At 41.3% G+C, this 19,630-nt stretch overlaps 2 protein-coding genes across 4 annotated transcripts; one reads left to right on the plus strand and one right to left on the minus strand.

The window, feature by feature from the left end:
- The first annotated feature begins 1,607 nt into the window (after positions 1 to 1,607).
- On the plus strand, positions 1,608 to 3,665 carry LOC124264740 (putative serine protease F56F10.1). Its single transcript, XM_046699514.1, has 5 exons — positions 1,608 to 1,772; positions 1,860 to 2,044; positions 2,670 to 2,806; positions 3,226 to 3,321; positions 3,529 to 3,665. Exons 1-5 carry the CDS (start codon positions 1,608 to 1,610, stop codon positions 3,663 to 3,665), a joined length of 720 nt encoding a protein of 239 aa, XP_046555470.1.
- Positions 3,666 to 10,363: 6,698 nt separating this feature from the next.
- Positions 10,364 to 14,561, minus strand: LOC124264685. Of its 3 annotated transcripts, none has more exons than XM_046699445.1 (5): positions 14,455 to 14,561; positions 12,471 to 12,621; positions 12,114 to 12,144; positions 11,369 to 11,482; positions 10,364 to 10,828 (listed from the first exon to the last, which is right to left on the minus strand). In XM_046699445.1, exons 2-5 carry the CDS (start codon positions 12,588 to 12,590, stop codon positions 10,452 to 10,454), a joined length of 642 nt encoding a protein of 213 aa, XP_046555401.1. In that variant the 5' UTR covers positions 12,591 to 12,621; positions 14,455 to 14,561; the 3' UTR covers positions 10,364 to 10,451. The 3 variants fall into 3 exon arrangements, with proteins under 3 accessions (XP_046555401.1, XP_046555416.1, XP_046555407.1); XM_046699460.1 differs by lacking the exon at positions 14,455 to 14,561 and adding an exon at positions 13,174 to 13,240; XM_046699451.1 differs by lacking the exon at positions 14,455 to 14,561 and adding an exon at positions 13,006 to 13,148.
- Positions 14,562 to 19,630: the final 5,069 nt, after the last annotated feature.

Here is a 19,630-nt window from a genome sequence, read left to right on the forward strand (position 1 = left end):
TGCAGTGATACACACAACCATAGAGTGATACACACAACCATACAGTGATACACACAACCATACAGTGATACACACAACCATGCAGTGATACACACAACCATACAGTGATACACACAACCATAGAGTGATACACACATAAATGCAGTAATACACACAACCATGCAGTGATACTCACAACCATACAGTGATACACACAACCATGCAGTGATACACACAACCATACAGTGATGCACACAACCATACAGTGATACACAACCATACAGTGATGCACACAACCATACAGTGATACACACAACCATACAGTGATGCACACAACCATACGGTGATGCACACAACCATACAGTGATGCACACAACCATACAACCATACAGTGATGCACACAACCATACAGTGATGCACACAACCATACAGTGATGCACACAACCATACAGTGATGCACACAACCATACAGTGATGCACACAACCATACAGTGATGCACAACCATACAGTGATACACACAACCATACAGTGATACACACAACCATGCGGTGAAGCACACAACCATGCGGTGATACACACAACCATACAGTGATACACACAACCATGCGGTGATACACACAACCATACAGTGATGCACACAACCATACAGTGATACACACAACCATGCAGTGATGCACACAACCATGCGGTGATACACACAACCATACAGTGATACACACAACCATACAGTGATACACACAACCATACAGTGATACACACAACCATGCGGTGATACACACAACCATACAGTGATGCACACAACCATACAGTGATACACACAACCATACGGTGATGCACACAACCATACGGTGATACACACAACCATAGAGTGATACGCACAACCATACGGTGATACACACAACCATACGGTGATGCACACAACCATACAGTGATACACACAACCATACAGTGATACACACAACCATGCGGTGATGCACACAACCATACAGTGATGCACACAACCATACAGTGATACACACAACCATACAGTGATGCACACAACCATACGGTGTACACACAACCATACGGTGATACCAATACAGTGATACACACAACCATACAGTGATACACACAACCATACAGTGATACACACAACCATGCGGTGATACACACAACCATGCGGTGATACACACAACCATACAGTGATGCACACAACCATACAGTGATACACACAACCATACAGTGATACACACAACCATACAGTGATACACACAACCATGCGGTGATACACACAACCACACAGTGATACACACAACCATACAGTGATACACACAACCATACAGTGAAGCACACAAGCAAACTTGTGCATACAGAGAAGCAAATTGATTTCAGTGTTTTTCAATCGTGCAAAAGTAGTTTTAATTAAGGTCAGAGTGCAGCACCCAAAACGTTGTTTCTGTCGATTCATCATGAATATTCATACACTGCCGTCTTGTAACCTTGAGTTACTATATGTATCCAAGCAAAATAACTATGTGACGCCACCATATCTGCTAAAGTAAACAATGACCTGCACAACTCGCCCCTCTATAAAAATGCGCTTGTTTCGGGATACTGCTAGTTGAACACATTGCGTTACATCACCACCATGAATACCTTCCTCGTGTGCCTCGTGTGCCTTTTTCTGGTAGTGGAAGGAGCAGGCTCCCTTGTTTCAGGCATTGAAGATGGTCCATCCACAGCATATCCTGAACAATGGTTCGATCAGAAACTGGACCACTTCAACGTGGTGGATTCTCGCTACTGGAAGCAGGTGAGCTTGTTTCAGTCTTGTTTCAGTTGCATTATTTATTCTAGAGGAGTGTGGTGTGATATAGTGCCTTTAATTCTGTGATTTCAGCGGTATTATGTCGTCGACAAGTTCTACAAGCCAGGTGGGCCTGTCTTCCTATTTATAGGTCAACAGGCAGCTCTGACTACTACTGTATTTACTCGGAATGGAGCTTGGATAGAATATGCCAAGACCTTCCACGCCATTGGTTTTGCTGTGGAGCATCGGTTTTATGGGAAAAGTCATCCAACACCGTAAGTGATATATAACTATGCTGATAGCTTTCTATATAAATAAATGCGTCAGGAAAACAGACGGGTGTGCTTGAAATTTGTAGACAAGCTTAGAGAATTATCCTCGAAGCGCAGATCCATTTTCTTTGTACAAGTGTTGAGTTCCCATCGACCAGGCTCTTTCTACGATGAGTGGCAAACGAATCGTGTTCAGTTCTTTGATCGAGGAGACAACTTTCAAGGCCATTGTAAAAGTTTCATTTTTGACATGTAGTACTTTTCCAACTTTAGCGCACCAGTAACCTATGTCCCACTGTAAAATACGTATTGGACATGACTTTACATGAGTTCTTGAAGGGTACCACCAGTGGAGCAAGATACACTAATTTGCTGTGACCTAGTATTATCTGAACTTCATCATGATTCGTGAAGATGTGATCATGGTAATCGATAGTTTACAATGAATTTACTTTCAAAAGAAATATCTGTGTGATTTATGTGTGAATATAGGACCGAGACACAATTACTATTTGATTCAAGACAAAATTGTTCAGGGATGGAATGGTCTAGACGGTTCATGGACTTGTCACTTTATCATCAATCAGTGTCGTATTCTTCACAACATTGTTGTTTGTTGCATGGCCAGGGACTTGAGTGTTAATAGTCTACAATACCTGACCGTTGAACAAGCGCAGGAGGACTTGGCTACCTTCATAGTCGAGACAAACAAGGAACGCAACTTCAAGAACCCGAAGTGGATCATATTTGGTGGATCCTACGCAGGTAGTATGGTGGCATCAGAAGCACGTTACTGACATCTGCTCCGATCGGATTGGTGTTGGCAACATGCAAGAAAACTACTAAGACCGAGAACAAGCAAAGAATGTTTTGTGCAGCAGTTAGCTATATTCCAGCTCTTAGAAAAGGCCTATAATTCGAAATACGCAAATCGTAATCTCAGGAAGAATCTGGGTTGATTTTATTGTACAGCTATACATGCTTCAGTTTCTTTCCCAGATTGGTTGTTATTTGTTTAATAGGCCACATCCAGTGGTTGATATCATGAGCGTCGGTGTAGGCTTTATAGATACGATGACATGTCTCAGCCAAGTCAGCAGCCCTGACCACCCAATCTCGACATTGCTTTAAACCAAATTTGCTATTTAACACATGAATGTGTACAATGTTCATTTGAATGGTAGGTTTGATGACTACATGGTTCCAGTACAAGTTCCCCCATCTCGTCACGGGAGCTGTAGCTGACAGTGCACCAGTCCTTTCGCCGGTGTTTATCACAGGTAAGTATGTGTCTGTCTGTCTGTATCAGTGACCACGGCCTGTACAAACTCGAATCTGGTCCAGACAATCCAGTGATTGTTTGCCGCAGGTATTAATACGTGTGTCAAATTATAATCAATCTATTTTTGTAATAGATTATTTATACGTGTGTCCGTGTAAATCAAAATAGTCTGTTATAATCAATCTTTTTTTGTAAACGCTTTCAGAGTACCATGTTACTGTCGGAGAAGATTTGCGCACCGAATCAGGATGCTACGAGGCAGTGTCAGGTATTTTTGATGAAATCAGGGCAAGTCTCAAGACGGATGCTGGCGTCAAGAAGCTGCAGTCGCTCTTCAGGTGAGGTGTGTTGTTGCACAGACACAGACAAACACGCACGCGCACACACACACACATACAGAGAGACAGAGACATACAGTGAGAGAGAGAGAGAGACAGACAGACACACACAGAGACACACACACACACAGATGTGTGGAATACGTGTGTGCTACGATCCGATCCACTTACTCGCCTCTACCGTATAGCAAATGTGTACGGCGATTAGATGCCTAACTCTGTTGGTGTGGGTTCGAATCCCGGGTGTGGGTTCGAATCGGGCGATTAGATGCCTAACTCTGTGGGTGTGGGTTCGAATCCCGGATGGGATTCAATCCCCAAAAGTACTAGAATCTGTACTTTACTAAGGAAGTGTAATCCAAAAAATAACATATGTTACATAGAATAGCATACGTTTGAACACAAATTGCTGTGGATAAATTCCAACACGGAATACCCACGAGTGCTGGGGTTGGAGTCTACCCACGTTCATTTGTTGCCGTTGTTCTGCCGCGACGGACGTTCCTGTATCAGCATATGTTTCAACATGTTTAAGGAACACAAAGAACCATGTGTCCCACCTTGTGAAAATGGCATACAATGGTCATAGTCCGGTTAGTTAAGGGTTTAAACACATCCTTTTCTATCCGCAGATTTACATTATGTATTCTACCATGACTTCAGTAAATACTGGATTGTGATTGGTTAATCAAAGTCATTCAGAGGTATATAATCGCATTATATACCTCTGATTTTCCAACACTGTATGTATTTTTCTTCAATCTTAATAACGCGTTTGTGGTAGAATGGAGATAAACGTACAATGTTGGAAAATCAGAGGCATATAGCGAAATTATAATAGCTCTAAATTTTCTATTTAAAACTTCATGCTACGCGTTCGGTTTCAAATCAAATTTAGAGCTATTATAATTTCGTTATATACCTCTGATTTTCCAACACAGTACGTTTATCTCCTAATTAATACATACGAATACGCAATGACATGTTACATTTATTACAGGTTCTGTGCCTTCGACGCTTCAAACAAACTGGACATCGAGAATTTGATGATGAATCTTGTTAGCCTGATTGATTTTACAGCATTATTCAATCAGGACGTTCCCAATGTCATGGTAGGTACTTCAAAACATTATTATTTACACATGTTCTTAATCCGTGATCGTGGGTGGTTGGGTAGACAAATGGTTAAAGCGTTCGCTCTTCACGCCAAAAGCCGGGTTCAATTTCTTTCGTGGGAACAATGTGTGAAGCCTATTTCTTGTGTCTCCTGCCGTGATATTAATGGAATATTGCTAAAAGCGACGTAAAAACATATTCAATCACTCACTCACAAATACGACATGACAGACAATAGAACTGTGTTATAAAGGATGTGTATGTGACCCGTATAGTACAAACACAAACGTGATGTTGTATGCCAATCTTTTTTCAGAGTGCCCTGCCCGTTCGATCCGTGTCTACCATGTGTAAACTGCTCACTGACAAAGCAGCAGGGACGCCGCTAGAACGATTTGCAACCTATGCTGGGATCGTCAATCAAAATTATACATACCTTAACGGTCAATGTATGAACATTACATTCGAGAGAGCAGTGAGCTTGGGCAGCGATATAAACTACAGCGACAAAAACGTATTGTCAGGTATTGTCGGTTCTCATTAGCTACGAACAAGTTATACAGTTATCTCAATTATTTAAGGCAACGAAACCTTAGCGTGACTGAGTATGATTTTACTGCGTATTCAAAAACAAATCACGGGGGCGACATTAGAAATGATCTCCATTCATTGCAGCCATGTGGGGAATCGAACCCAGACCTTTCGTCTTGAGCCACAAGAATACGCCCCAACTGTTCAGAGCTGGTTGGGAAACCGTGAAGATCCGAGTTTGAATTGATCTTCAGCAACCGATGCTTGTCGTAAGAGGCGACTAACGGGATCGGGTAGTCAGCTTCGCTAACTTGGTTGACACATGTCGTATCCCAATTGCGTAGATTGATGCTTATGTTGTTACCCACTAAAGTCTGGTCTAGACTCGATTATTTTACAGACGGCCGCCGTATAGCTGGAATATTGCTGTTCGCAGCATTAAACAACAAACAAAGAAACGCGGATCGCCCCGTGCTTATGAAAGCATTCTTCTCTCAGTACAAGATATTCTTTAAAAAACTTTGTTTGTGATGTAATCTTGGTTTCATGTCCACCCATTCTTGTTATACGGGCTATTGTAAGTACAGTATTGTGAATATGTTCAGAAGAAGAGAAGGCATTCTCAGTTGTAAAGTCTCAATGTACATTAAACGTTAAGTCGAAAGACGAGGTTGGATTACGGTTTAGGAGGGAATAGCGCGAACACGAGTGAACGCATCCTTTAGGATACAATCTGAATGTGAGCAAATTTGTGTCCAGTTGCCTCTTCATCAATCCTTGTTGAAACAAAGATTTACTTTGCAGGACGTCAGTGGAGGTACCAGAAGTGCACTCAGACTGGTTTGTTTACTCCAACATATGCAAACAATCAACCCTTCGGACAAGCCTTGAGTGAAGAGTAAGTGCAGGCATTGGGTGATCTTCTACTTCACAAGTCAAATCAACTTGTAGGTACTTTTATAAATGTACACGTTGTAGCCTGTGTTGTGTCGGGATTCCTGTCCTGAATAGTTTCTAAGAACCCAAGTTTGTTGTTGAGAATTCTCAAAGGCGAGGATTGTGCGATTGTTTAAAGTCATCGTACATTTTTATGTTAAACATCATACTCAGCAATACTACAGCTATATGACGATGATTGAATTCATGGGGTCTGACCACTTGATCTCGTTAGCTCACCAGAATAGGTTGCTGAAGATTAATTCTAACCCGGATCGTTACGGGTTGATCTACAAGACGAATTGCACTGATATACCTCAGATGATAATCAGGAGTCTTATACAGAGAATGTGCGGAAGCTGTTATGGCTGTTTGAAAGTTTGAGGTTAGACCAGCTCTAAATTCATCACTTGTCATTTTGACAATGGATATACTTCGGCTCCTTCGCACTGAGGAGTCGGCAAGATTCTCCTGTTCTCCTAGTTACTATCCGTTTCATATCATTTGATATCATTTGAGACCGATGTGTTGCTCAATAACACAAGTAGTCCCCCATCGTAAAACAAATAGCGAAATGTGACAAGAAAATAATGATCGTTTGTTAAACAAATTTTGCCCATAATTATAAGACAAATCATCACAGTTGGTCTGTCGATTTCATGTGACTGTGCAAAAGTTGGTCCTGTTGCGGTTATTAGATTGTGTGTTAGTGAGCAATTCATCGGTCTCAAATGAAATCAAACGGGCTGTAATGAATATGCTGAGGATATACACACGAAACTCAGACCAGATATACATATTGTCGTAGAAATCCTAACTCTCTGAAATCCTGACAGAAGACTGACAAACATCTCATCTTTCTAACCCAACAACGATCTGATCTATAAACGCTGATGTGTGATTCCTTTGATACCAGATACTTTCTCAAAGGCTGTGAAGGCTTCTTCGGTCATGAATTCAACCGGGCTCTGATTCTGAAAGGCCACGAGGACTTAATTACCAACTACGCCGGGCTTGACGTAAAGAACACCAACATCGTCTACAGCCAAGGATCCTTTGACCCATTTTATAAGTATGGATTTAGGACAGACCCGAACCCGGGGCCCATGTTGTTGTCATCAACGGTAAGTTTAATCCTTCATGTCACGATATGGTTAAATGTGTTTATAGGGGGGGGGGGAAGTATTCAGCTGGAAACGAGTTAAGTTACCCTTCACTTTTCTGAAATGTGTGGAAGACAACATTGATGTAGTTATGATAGGTTGGTTAGTTTTGTGGTAACTGCTGATGGTGAGGTGAGGTGAAATGGGGTTTAACATCGTGCTTGAGAATATTTCGCTCATATGACGACGTGCATGCGTGTGTATGTGTATGTGCGGCTGCTTGTACTAGCCCAAACTGAAGCTGGTTTTATAGTGCTAGCCCACTGAAATACCATGTCGCAGTGAAGCATGAATACCCCACTCAGACACATTATACTCCGATCCGACCAGTCTTTGTTTTACCCATTAATGCCGAGCGCCAAGCAGGAACCAACAAGTACCAAAATTTACGTCCTTTGGTATGACGCGGTCGGGGTTCGAACCCGCGACCTTCCGCTCTCCGGCCGGACGCTCTAACCACAACCACTACACCACGGAGGCGGTCAACTTCTGATGGACTGGTACAAACACATTGTATGTTACTTATGTTATATTATGTGTCTTTTCTATCAGTGGTTTATACAGGGCGTTCTGGCTTTTTCTGTACAATGCTTGTATGGAACCTTGTCCCTTATAAACAGAAACTGTCCCACCCGAATAGTTTTATTAGCCAGTAAAATTGCAGGTGTATCTTTTGCTAACCTAAATGAAATATATGAATAAAGAGTTCTCGGGTCAGCCCGTCAGATTATATCTCATCCAGATCATCCCATCCACTATGAATATAAATTACTGCCTTCTGGGCGCCGTTATAATTTACCCCGTTTTAAATCCAATCGTGCCATGAAATCCTTTGTTCCTGCGAGTATTAATCTTTTAAATGATTCCTAGTGTTTCTCTCACCTTGTTAGCGTGTTATATGTGTGTTATTTATTGTATGAAAATAATTTAATCATTTTATCAGTGTTTGAGCTCTGTACTTTACAAAAGAATTACCTCACGGATAATAAAATATTGTCATTATCTTTGTCAAATGGTGTAATTGAGTCACATGAAGAATAGAAGCGGGGAAAACAGGACCCGGTTTAGACCTCGTCTTCAGCAACACATGCTTGTCGTACGAGGCGACTGAGGGGGATCGGATGGTCAGGCTCGTCTAGGTGCTTGATGCATGTCGTCGTTTCCCGTTGTGTAGACTGACTATCATGATGTCAATCATTGGATTGACCGGTTCAGACTTCATTACTTATATCGTTGGAATAAAATTGAGTGCTTTTAAACAATACACAGGGGTGAGAGGGAGATCAAATAAATATTAACATAGAACACGAACATAATAAATCATAATTTAACTGATTTCTATTCGATAACCGATGGGGGCGGTGGGGTAGCCTAGTGGTTAAAGCGTTCGCTCGGCACGCCGAAGGCCCGGGTTCGATTCCCCACATGGGTACAATATGTGAAGCCCATTTTCTGGTGTCCCCCGCCGTGGTGTTGCTGGAATATTGTTAAAAGCGGCGTAAAACATAACTCACTCACTCACTCACTCGATAACCGATGACGACTATGCTGGTTTGGGTTAGACAAATACAGGATCAAATATAAAGTTTGGTTTATGGAATAAATAAAAATATCAACGAAACATTAGAACAATATAAGAGGCAGTAACAATTCATCTGCAAACACAAATCTCCAACTAAGGGTGTATTTCTTTCACGAAATCCAGAACCAAATGATAACAAGCCATTTTGAACTACACTACACTGGAAATAACAGCTACACGATGAGGTAGTATGGTATTACGCCACCTTTAGCAACATTCCAGCTGGGCACACCAGAAATAGGCCTCACACATTGTACCCATGTGGGGAATCGATCTCGGGTCTTCGGCGGGACGAGCGAACGCTTTAACCACTGGGCTACCCCGCCTCCTACTTACACAGTGAGGAAAACATGTGAAAACATAACGGCAATCTCTTTGGCAGCTGCAACAGGAAGTTGTATTTGTTGAATTGTTGTAATGTTGTAGTTTGTTTCATGCTGCAGGTGCTGGCCACATCCCAATCATGGCAACTCCTGCTGCCACGGACACCGCTGCTCTCACTCAAGCCAGAGCCAGGATCCGACAACTCATCGGACAGTGGATATCGGCTGGGCCAGTCAAGATAATCGGATAAAGTTGACGTCAACGCACTGACCTGACCAATTTCAACAATTGCATTCGTACTGATTATATAAATGTGTCATTGAATCCAGTTGTGAAACAATAAAGCGAGTTATTTCCATTGCAATCGTTAAATCTCCTTGTGGTGCAAGTGTTAGGATGAACTAATAGTGGGTTTGCCTCCCCTTTTTACTCCGGGACAGACTGACTGAGTTTGGGTTTACGCCGCTTTTAGCAATATTCCAGCAATATCACGGCGGGGGACACCAGAAATGGGCTTCACTCATTGTACCCATGTGGGGATTCGAACCCGGGTCTTCGGCGTGACGAGCCAAAGCTTTAACCACTAGACTACCCCACCGCCCCAACTCCGGGACAGAGGGGTAGCCTAATGGTTAAAACGTTAGCACTTCACGCCGAAGACCCGGGTTCGATTCTCCACACGGGTACAATGTGTGAAGCCCATTTCTGGTGTCCCCTGCCGTGATATTGCTGGAATATTGCTAAAAGCGGCGTGAAACTAAACTCACTCATGCATTTACTCCGAAACAGAACCTTGATTTGGCTGCTGTCGCACTATAGGCTTTGTAAGAGCTTTGTATGACTTGCAGTTTTTCCTTGCAACAATATTAGTAGCAAGGTTCAATGATAAATAGTGAAATACTAATTGACAAAATCGTGTGCGTTGATCGATGCTCATGATCTTAACCACTGGATTCCCAGGCTCAGACTCGATTACTTACAAACAGCCGCCACATAAATGGAGAGCTGAGAGCGGAGTTAAACAGCAAACAAAATATAAGCATAATAAAAAAATCAGTAATGCCTCTTTAATAGCTTAAACTGGCTCAGATAAATGAGGAAAACAAATGTAAAAGCGCTATGCCAAAAACAAGCATATTCAATATAATGCAAGACTGATGTGAGTATTCTCAATGGCTGTGATCATGTCATTGACATGGCTGGCTTCGCAGTAAACAATGTGACCCTGAGACAGAAACGAAATGCCATGGAATGTAACAGAACAATATCTCCCTATCCGACACCATTGTGTTATCTTTACAAGAACTTCCTTTGAGTCGGACCGGGTGCACGTCACGTACACGTTGACCTGTGAGCCGTCGACGTGACCCCGGAAGAAGTAGGTCACGTCCATGTGGAAGAGGTAGTAGCCGGATAAAGGCACGTAAACGTCGCCATTATCCAACTGGAAACCCTGGAGAAAGGAGGTCATCGCTTCTTGAGGAGCACCAATGTCCACCTTGACAATGCTGCTGCCTGTAGGATATATCACGGTTTGCAGGCAAAACTACAATGTCTTTGGTTGAAACATATGTTATTGTCCAAGAGATAACGGGATAAGGCACAAGTGCACCACTTATGATCGCCTTCTCCCTGCGATGCCCTAATGTTGCCAATTTTGTAGCATGGATTATGTTTTGTCAGAGAGAGTTTTCGATGCTTTGATCATTTTCTTGTTATTTAAACTATTTTCTTGAACTTTCGAGTATTTTCTCGTTTCATTTTAACCGATCCAAGCGACGATAAAATTCTCAAAATTTCTCTTTTGTGAAGAAAAATAAAGTAATGTAAGAATAATTAGGAGAAATGAGGAGACAATAAATTAAAATTTAGAGAAGATTTGCATGAAAAACATCCACGTTACAGAAGTGGAAGCTTGAGGCTTTTTGTTCAAAACACAACAACTGAAATGTGCAGAAATATTGCCTTTGAATATTGTCTTCATGTTGTCCTATCTGTGTTATTGTACTTGTATAAATACATTTCACTGAATTTAATTGAAGACGTGAAACTTACCACTAGACGAGCGGTGTATCATGAAGCCTTGGTGGAGGACTGGTCGAGTGGGATTGAACACTTCCATGTCTCCCTGATACAAAACACGTGCGTCTGCAGAGCGGGACTGATTAACTGTAAACATCCCAAGTGGGTGAGTGAGTTGGGTTCAACGCCTCTTTTAATTGTATTCCAGCGATATCACGGGCGGCAGTTAAATGTGGGAACTTAGGGAGGTCCCAAGTGATGCATGTCTGAGTGAGTGGGTTTAGTCTTACACCGCTTTTAGCAATATTCCAGCAATATCACGGGGGCACACCTGAAATGTGCTTCACAAATGTTCCGACGTGGGGAATCGAACCCGGGTCTTCGGCGTAACAAGCGACGCTTTAACCTCTGCCTACCCCACCGAACCGATGCAGATCTGAGACGTTTAACACTTAAAGAGTAAAACCCTTGGGTGCTGGGTTGTCACACCTAGAAAGATAATCTGGGAACACCAAGTTTCAAACCCGGAATCACAGGTGTATAGCGCACTGAAGAGACGCAACTCTTCACAGTTAAGTCGACAGGGCCACCCTGGCTCTCATTAAAATGTTAGTAGTGAATTTTGACATCGCTTTGAGCAATATCCCAGCAATATATCCTACACTGACTCTTCACAATGCAAATGAAACGCACTATAGTGCTGAATACGTGAGCTTAATACACAAAGGCACATTAAGCAAAGCATCCCTATCAACTCTTCTTATGATCAGTGTTTTACCTTGCCGTCCCAGGGTTTCGATCACCACTTCCTGTAAGAAAGACATGAAATGACAATTAATGTTTTGACTGTTCAAACACAATCCTGTTCAAACCTGTTGTGTGTGCATGTGTGCGTGCGTGCGTGCGTGCGTGTGTGTGTGTTCAGGAGTATATGAGTGCTACTGTATGAATTTGTATTCTGGTGTTTGAGTGCATAACTCGTATGCATTAACTCAAAACTGCTCGACACTTGTATTCAATTTTCATATTCTTCCGGAAAGTTGGTCAGTAAAGTACGTCTGTTTATGTAAAGCTTGTCTCACGTCATGTGTATTATTAAATAGGCATATCCCTATATGAACATGACTTTACTAACCTCCGAGCTCCGCTTCTGTGCCAGGTTGGAATACACTGTCCATAGTGCTATAGTCACAACAGACAATAACAGCACTACGTTCACCAAGATTAAAGCATATCCCAATCGCTTCCAGTTCATTTTAGGGTCTGCAATTTTCCCGGGAAGAGCACTGAAATAGATAGTACATGTATGTCAAATAAATAAATCTTGTGGCTCCATCTAAGAGACATCACTTCCGGCTTCAGAAAAAAAACACACGTGTAACGCAGATTAGCTTTAAGACATGAAGATTATGTCTTTCCCGGCGTATTTGAGAATTTGTATACTCTTCACTTAAACCATATCCTTTTTGCTTTTCAGAAAAATCGATGCTGAATTGTCTGGTCCAGAATCATTTTTTTACACACCGCCGCCATATAGCTGGAATATTGCTGAGTGCAGCGTAAAACTAAACTCACTCATTGAGAAAGAAACATAGCCACATAGCCAGTGCATGTTCAAAAAGGCATGTGCGCCAACATTCAAGTGAGAAAAATGTTTAAAGGGACACAACCTGTGCAAAGTGGCAGTCCCAGCAAACTCGAGTCATGAACTTCAAAACAGCTGTGCGTGTCTCCCCGTATCAGTTAAGAAGAACATTCGCTCTATGGGACTGGGTGGTGAAAGCGGGTCCGGGACTGTCTTAGTCATAGATAGAAACAAACAAACAAACAATACTTACCAATGAGGATTTGCCTTTTGTAGCTACGCCTCAACGCAAGCGTCAGGTCTATTTTTGGTAGATTGGGTTTTCCCCGTCTAAGAATAGATTACCACACTAACACAAACTCAAACGTGGAGGGGTTGGGGAGGTGGAGGAAAAGCAAGAGAGGGAGGGGGAAGCAAGAGAGGGAGGGGGATATTGTTTGTAGAATGTTGGACTCCACTTAGTTATAGTTAACTTAGTTAGAAAATGAATCGCATGCCGATGATTAAGCAATGTGCAGTCCATTTATTTGAACTGACCCTAAACCTATAAACAGACCCCCTACATCTGCCGCGGCGTTGTCAACAAACGTCTCCATGTATACTCTCGTACACTTCATTACACTTGTAAGCTATGATCGCCGGCTTTGTGTCTCAATTCATTAGCTTGGCTGATATATCTGGTGAGACACTCCAAAGCTTATTTAGCGATGTGTATCTAATACATGTCTGATCCACTAATTGCCTTTAAAGTGACCCCACGAACAAGCAGTGCATGTTAAATAGTCACCAATTATCCCACACGTCAGTCATTCTCAAAGATTGGTTGGTTTGTTGTCTAATGCTGCAATCAGCTATATTCAAGCTATATGACGGCGGTCAGTAAATAATCGATTCTGGACCAGACAATCCAGTGATCAACATCATGAGCATCGATTTACGCAATTGGGATGTGTCCACCAAGTCAGCGAGCCTGACCCTCCGATCCCGTTAGTCGCCTCTTACGACAATCATGGGTTACTAAAGACCTATAGTTTTCAAAATATTCTGATCAAAAGAACTTTTCGTAATAATAGGTGTTGAATTTTCCAAGAGAGTAGGATTTCAGTGTCAAAGGTCGCAAACTGTCAAGGACGTCCATTCTACCCGTCGGATCATCCTAAGATGGGTTAAAACTAACAGTGAATAGTTTAGAGTACGCTTTGCTATAAACTTGTTCTGATCTAAGGGGTCAATACACCTCAGAAAGTGTAGGCATGTATGTAACCTGCACTGCAATGGGCAAGATTCGCTAAAGGTTATAAGAAAATAGAGTGGTCTAGCCCTTTCAAACGTTCTGGTACATAACAGTCAAGGCAAGGCATGGAACTGGGCATATATTGCGCATTTAATGCAAATCAAATCAGTATTCAATTGTACTCATCTGAATATTTCCACACATCCACCAATAACATCAATCAATAATTTTGTATTTGGGATCAACTTGGCAATATAAATATTCATAACTCATAATCAGATTAAAACAAAGAAGACTTACCATTGAAGTAGATTGCTCTCGGGATCAATTTACTCACAGTTAAGCCTCACCACATGCGTCACGTCTATTTGTGAAAACTTGGGTTTTTCCCGTCTATGAATAGATAACTACACCACCACAAAATCAAATCAGGCTGACGTGGATTTTTAGTCGGAATGGGTTTTTCCCACGTTTGTAACATTAACGTAATCCTGCTGGAGACCGTAGCTCATTAATACCCCCGAACCCCTGAAACATCCCACCCCCACATCCTCCCCACCCGCAACACTGCTAGTGAACATATATCCTCTGGGTGTTAATTTCATTGTTACATTGTTACAGGCAAATTTTATAAGGCACTTTGACGTAGCTTGATAAGGCCGATGCTAATATTGAACAACAGGCTAGAGACATTTTGAAGGAGTGAGTGAATAACAATTTGCTGCGATTTTGCACTCGTGAATTAAAAATTATTCTTTTTGTCATGAGATTTAATAATCTCACACGAAATCATTCCCTCTATTCAACCCGTTTACAACCTGGTTAGGGAACGAGCATAATTTATGGCTTTTGAATTGGGTGGGGGGTTACGAAATCATCCTAGTGCCACTCAGAATATTTTTATCTCCTAATTAGGACTTAGCTATCTCCTAATTAGGTGATACTATCTCCTAATTAGGACTTAGCTATCTCCTAATTAGGTGATACTATCTCCTAATTAGGACTTAATATCTCCTAATTAGGACATAGCTATCTCCTAATAAGGTGATACTATCTCCTAATTAGGACTTAACATCTCCTAATTAGGACAGAGCTATCTCCTAATTAGGTGATACTATCTCCTAATTAGGACTTAGCTATCTCCTAATTAGGAGTTAGATATCTCCTAATTAGGACTTAGATATCTCCTAAGTAGGACTTAGCTATCTCCTAATTAGGTGATAATATCTCCTAATTAGGACTTAATATCTCCTAATTAGGACATAGCTATCTCCTAATTAGGTGATACTATCTCCTAATTAGGACTTAATATCTCCTAATTAGGACTTCGCTATCTCCTAATTAGGAGTTACTATCTCCTAATTAGGACATAGCTATCTCAGACATTCTGATGAATGCCAAAATGTGGTTCCACTGACGCTGACGACGACGCAGACGCAGACGCAGACGCAGACGCAGACACAGCACCACCACCACCACTACCACCACACACACAAACACATACCACCACACACCGCCACACACCGCCACACACCGCCACACACCACCACACACCACCATCACCATCACCCACCACCACATACCACAACACACCACCATCACCACCACACACCACTAGACACCACCACATGGTAGTGAGATGTGTAAAGTGTATTTGTATATTTCAAGAGACATTTGTATATAGATTGTAAGGGTGGATTGGGGAGGCTCTCCAACCCATGCACGAGGATATTAAATATTGTGTATAGAAGTTGTATGTTGTCATTGTTTATTTCGCTTTACAAACGTGCATTTGTGTAGGCATGTGTCATTACACAAATGGACGACTTGAGTTTTTTCAACATGGCGTCGGCCATGCTATAGAGGAAACAAGAGGGATTCCCCCTCGTGACGTCATTAGTGTGGTAGCCTCTCACATTCAGGAGGCTGCCCGTTCTCTATGGAAGTACATGCAGTTGGGTGTTCTTGTACTCTCATTTCATTTCTCATTTTACTCAGCACCATGTCTTAACTGATAATGAATCCCTCTTGTATGCATTTCAGATGCATAAGCTTGTAAGCACACATTTGTCCTGATTCTTCTACCTCTTTCAATACGGTCCCTCGCCGTGATATTGCTGGAATATTGCTAAAAGCGGCGTAAAACCATACTCACTCATTCACTTTCACTACGAACATAGCAACTTCTGCCATATCACTATTATGTCTTCGCCTAAACAGATTCAGTCGTTTTGATTTCCTTTTCAAAGTCTTCATGCTTATAATGAAGGCATTTACATGGGCCAAACAAGACACAAGTTCTGAATAGTGCATGCCAAACATGAAACAAATGCATATGCTTTCATCAATGACTTCATCCAAGATGCTAAACCCAAACAAAAGAAGTGAATGACTACTGGTTGACTTCTTCATACATATTTATAAGATCCTTAAGTCCTAATTAGGAGATAGCTAAGTCATCATTAGGAGATAGCTAAGTCATCATTAGGAGATAGTCAGTCCTAATTAGGAGATATTATCACCTAATTAGGAGATAGCTAAGTCCTAATTAGGAGATATCTAAGTCCTAACTAGGAGATATTAACTCCTAATTAGGAGATAGCTATGTCCTAATTAGGAGATATTAGGTCCTAATTAGGAGATAGTATCACCTAATTAGGAGATAGCTATGTCCTAATTAGGAGATATTAAATCCTAGTTAGGAGATAATATCACCTAATTAGGAGATAGCTATGTCCTAATTAGGAGATATTAAGTCCTAATCAGGAGATAGTATCACCTAATTAGGAGATAGCTAAGTCCTAATTAGGAGATAAAAATATTCTGAGTGGCACTAGGATGATTTCGTAACCCCCCACCCAATTTAAAAGCCAGAAATTATGTTCATGTCCTAATTAGGAGATAGCTAAGTCATCATTAGGAGATAGTATCACCTAATTAGGAGATAGCTAAGTCCTCATTAGGAGATAAAAAAAATCTGACTGCGACACTAGGACGCTTCCGTAGGGGGTCACCCATTTTGTACACATGTACTGGGGGATAACTGATTTTGTACTTGACATGCAGGGGGGTCTCTTACTTTGTACATACATTTAAGGTGGGTGGGGGATGGGGTGGTAGGTGTCATTCACATTGCACATGCTTCTCCATAAAAATCATTATATCACACACACCTCCCAGCCATAAATTATGAACGGTCCCTTAAAATTTGTCTTCAGCAACCCAGGTTTAAACTATAAGAAGCGACTAACAGAATCGGGTAGTGAAGCTTGGTTGATGCATATCTATGTAAATCGATGCTCACGACGTTAATAAGTGAATTGTCTGGTCCAGTCTCGATTATGTACAGTCCACTGTCATATAGCCTTAATACTGCTGCGTGCGCCTTTAAACATCAAAACAAACAGCAACGATACCAGTCATGATCAAGTACGCTAGACGACCAAATAATGTGGACCATCTATATTACATATGCTGACGCATCATACTCCCCTAAAACAAATCATACGTACCCTTAGGAAGGGGGCACTGACCTGAAACTGATTAATTAACAGCCTAATTACGAAACCAAGTTGCAAGCTCGTCCGTACCTGCTCCCTCGAGCGTGACGGACACGGGGACTGGGCTACTGTCCACCTTGGTAAAATTTCTTCAACCTCACCCGTTGGACATTAGGATGGTGGATGCCTATCACATGCCGTTATTTGAAAATATCCCCGGTATGTTTTGTCTGATTGTAATAAAGTATCCCAGCAGTGTAGGCTTATCTGATTTATAAGTTAACATCAACAAACATGTTCTCTGCACAACAGGTTTTCTGTTAGTAAAATGAATCGCATACCGATGATTAAGCAATGTGTAGTCAATTTATTTGAACATACCCTAAACCTATAAACAGACCCTCTGCATCTGCCACGGCGTTGTCAACAAACGTCTCCATGTATACTATGGTACACTTCATTACACTTGTACGCTATGACCACCGGCTTTGTGTCTCTATTCATTAGCTTAGCTATTGATATATCTGGTGGGATACCTCCAAAGCTTATTTAGCGATGTGTATGTAATACATGTCTGATCCACTGATTGTCTTTAATGTGACCCCACGAACAAGCAGTGCATGTTAAATAGTCACCGATTATCCCACACGTCAGTCATTCTCAAAGATTGGTTGGTTTGTTGTTTAATGCTGCAATCAGCTATATTCAAGCTTATATGGCGGCAGTCAGTAAATAATCGATTCTGGACTCAGACAATCAAATCAAATCAGTGTTCAATTGTACTCATCTGAATATTTCCACACATCCACCAATAACATCAATCAATAATTTTGTATTGGGATCAACTTGGCAATATAAATATTCATAACTCATAATCAGATTAAAACAAAGAAGACTTACCATTGAAGTAGATTGCTCAGGATCAAATTTACTCACAGTTAAGCCTCACCACATGCGTCACGTCTATTTGTGAAAACTTGGGTTTTCTGTCTATGAATAGATAACTACACCACCACAAAATCAAATCAGGCTGACGTGGATTTTTAGTCGAAATGGGTTTTTCCCACGTTTATAACATTAACATAACCGTGCTGGAGACCGTAGCTCATTAATACCCCGAACCCCTGAAACATCCCACCCCAACATCCTCCCCACCCGCAGCACTGCTTGTGAACAAATATCCCTCTGGGTGTTAATTTCATTGTTACATTGTTACAGGCAAATGTTTATAAGGCACTTTGACGTAGCTTGATAAGGCCGATGCTAATATTGAACAACAGGCTAGAGACATTTTGAAGGAGTGAGTGAATAACAATTTGCTGCGATTTTGCACTCGTGAATTAAAAATTATTCTTTTGTCATGAGATTTAATAATCTCACACGAAATCATTCCCTCTATTCAACCCGTTTACAACCTGGTTAGGAATGAACATAATTTCTGGCTTATTTTAAATTGGGTGGGGGTTACACGAAATCATCCTAGTGCCACTCAGAATATTTTTTTATCTCCTAGTCAGATTCTTAGGCTTATCTCCTAATTAGGGTGATACTATCTCCTGATTAGGGACTTAATATCTCCTAATTAGGACATAGCTATCTCCTAATTAGGGTGATATTATCTCCTAACTAGGATCACTATTATCTCTAATTAGGACTCTAGCCATCTCCTAATTAGGTGATACTATCTCCTAATTAGGACTCCATATCTCCCAATTAGACATAGCTATCTCCCAATTAGGAGTTAACATCTCCTAGTTAGGACTTAGATATCTCCTAATTAGAACTTAGCTATCTCCTAATTGGGTGATAATATCTCCCAATTAGGATCTCTAATATCTCCTAATTAGACATAGCTATCTCCTAATTAGGGTGATACTATCTCCTCGCAATTAGGACCTAATATCTCCTATTCAGGGACTTCGCTATCCCTAATTAGGAGTTACTATCTCCTAATTAGGACAAAGCTATCCCAAACA

The sequence above is a fragment of the Haliotis rubra genome, unplaced genomic scaffold (genome assembly GCF_003918875.1).
Source record: "Haliotis rubra isolate DU_JTF1 unplaced genomic scaffold, ASM391887v1 Scf1208, whole genome shotgun sequence".
Classification (NCBI taxonomy): domain Eukaryota; kingdom Metazoa; phylum Mollusca; class Gastropoda; order Lepetellida; family Haliotidae; genus Haliotis; species Haliotis rubra.

Excerpts from the sequence above, each read along its gene's own strand:
- LOC124264685 (XM_046699445.1), bottom strand. The coding sequence starts at position 12,590 with ATGAACTGGAAGCGATTGGGATATGCTTTAATCTTGGTGAACGTAGTG. Across the intron at positions 12,145-12,470 it reads CACAGAAGCGGAGCTCGGAG|GAAGTGGTGATCGAAACCCT; the intron begins GTTAGTAAAGTC and ends TCTTTCTTACAG. Across the intron at positions 10,829-11,368 it reads GATACACCGCTCGTCTAGTG|GCAGCAGCATTGTCAAGGTG; the intron begins GTAAGTTTCACG and ends TATATCCTACAG.
- LOC124264740 (XM_046699514.1), top strand. The coding sequence starts at position 1,608 with ATGAATACCTTCCTCGTGTGCCTCGTGTGCCTTTTTCTGGTAGTGGAA. Across the intron at positions 2,045-2,669 it reads GGGAAAAGTCATCCAACACC|GGACTTGAGTGTTAATAGTC; the intron begins GTAAGTGATATA and ends TTGCATGGCCAG. Across the intron at positions 3,322-3,528 it reads TTCGCCGGTGTTTATCACAG|AGTACCATGTTACTGTCGGA; the intron begins GTAAGTATGTGT and ends AAACGCTTTCAG.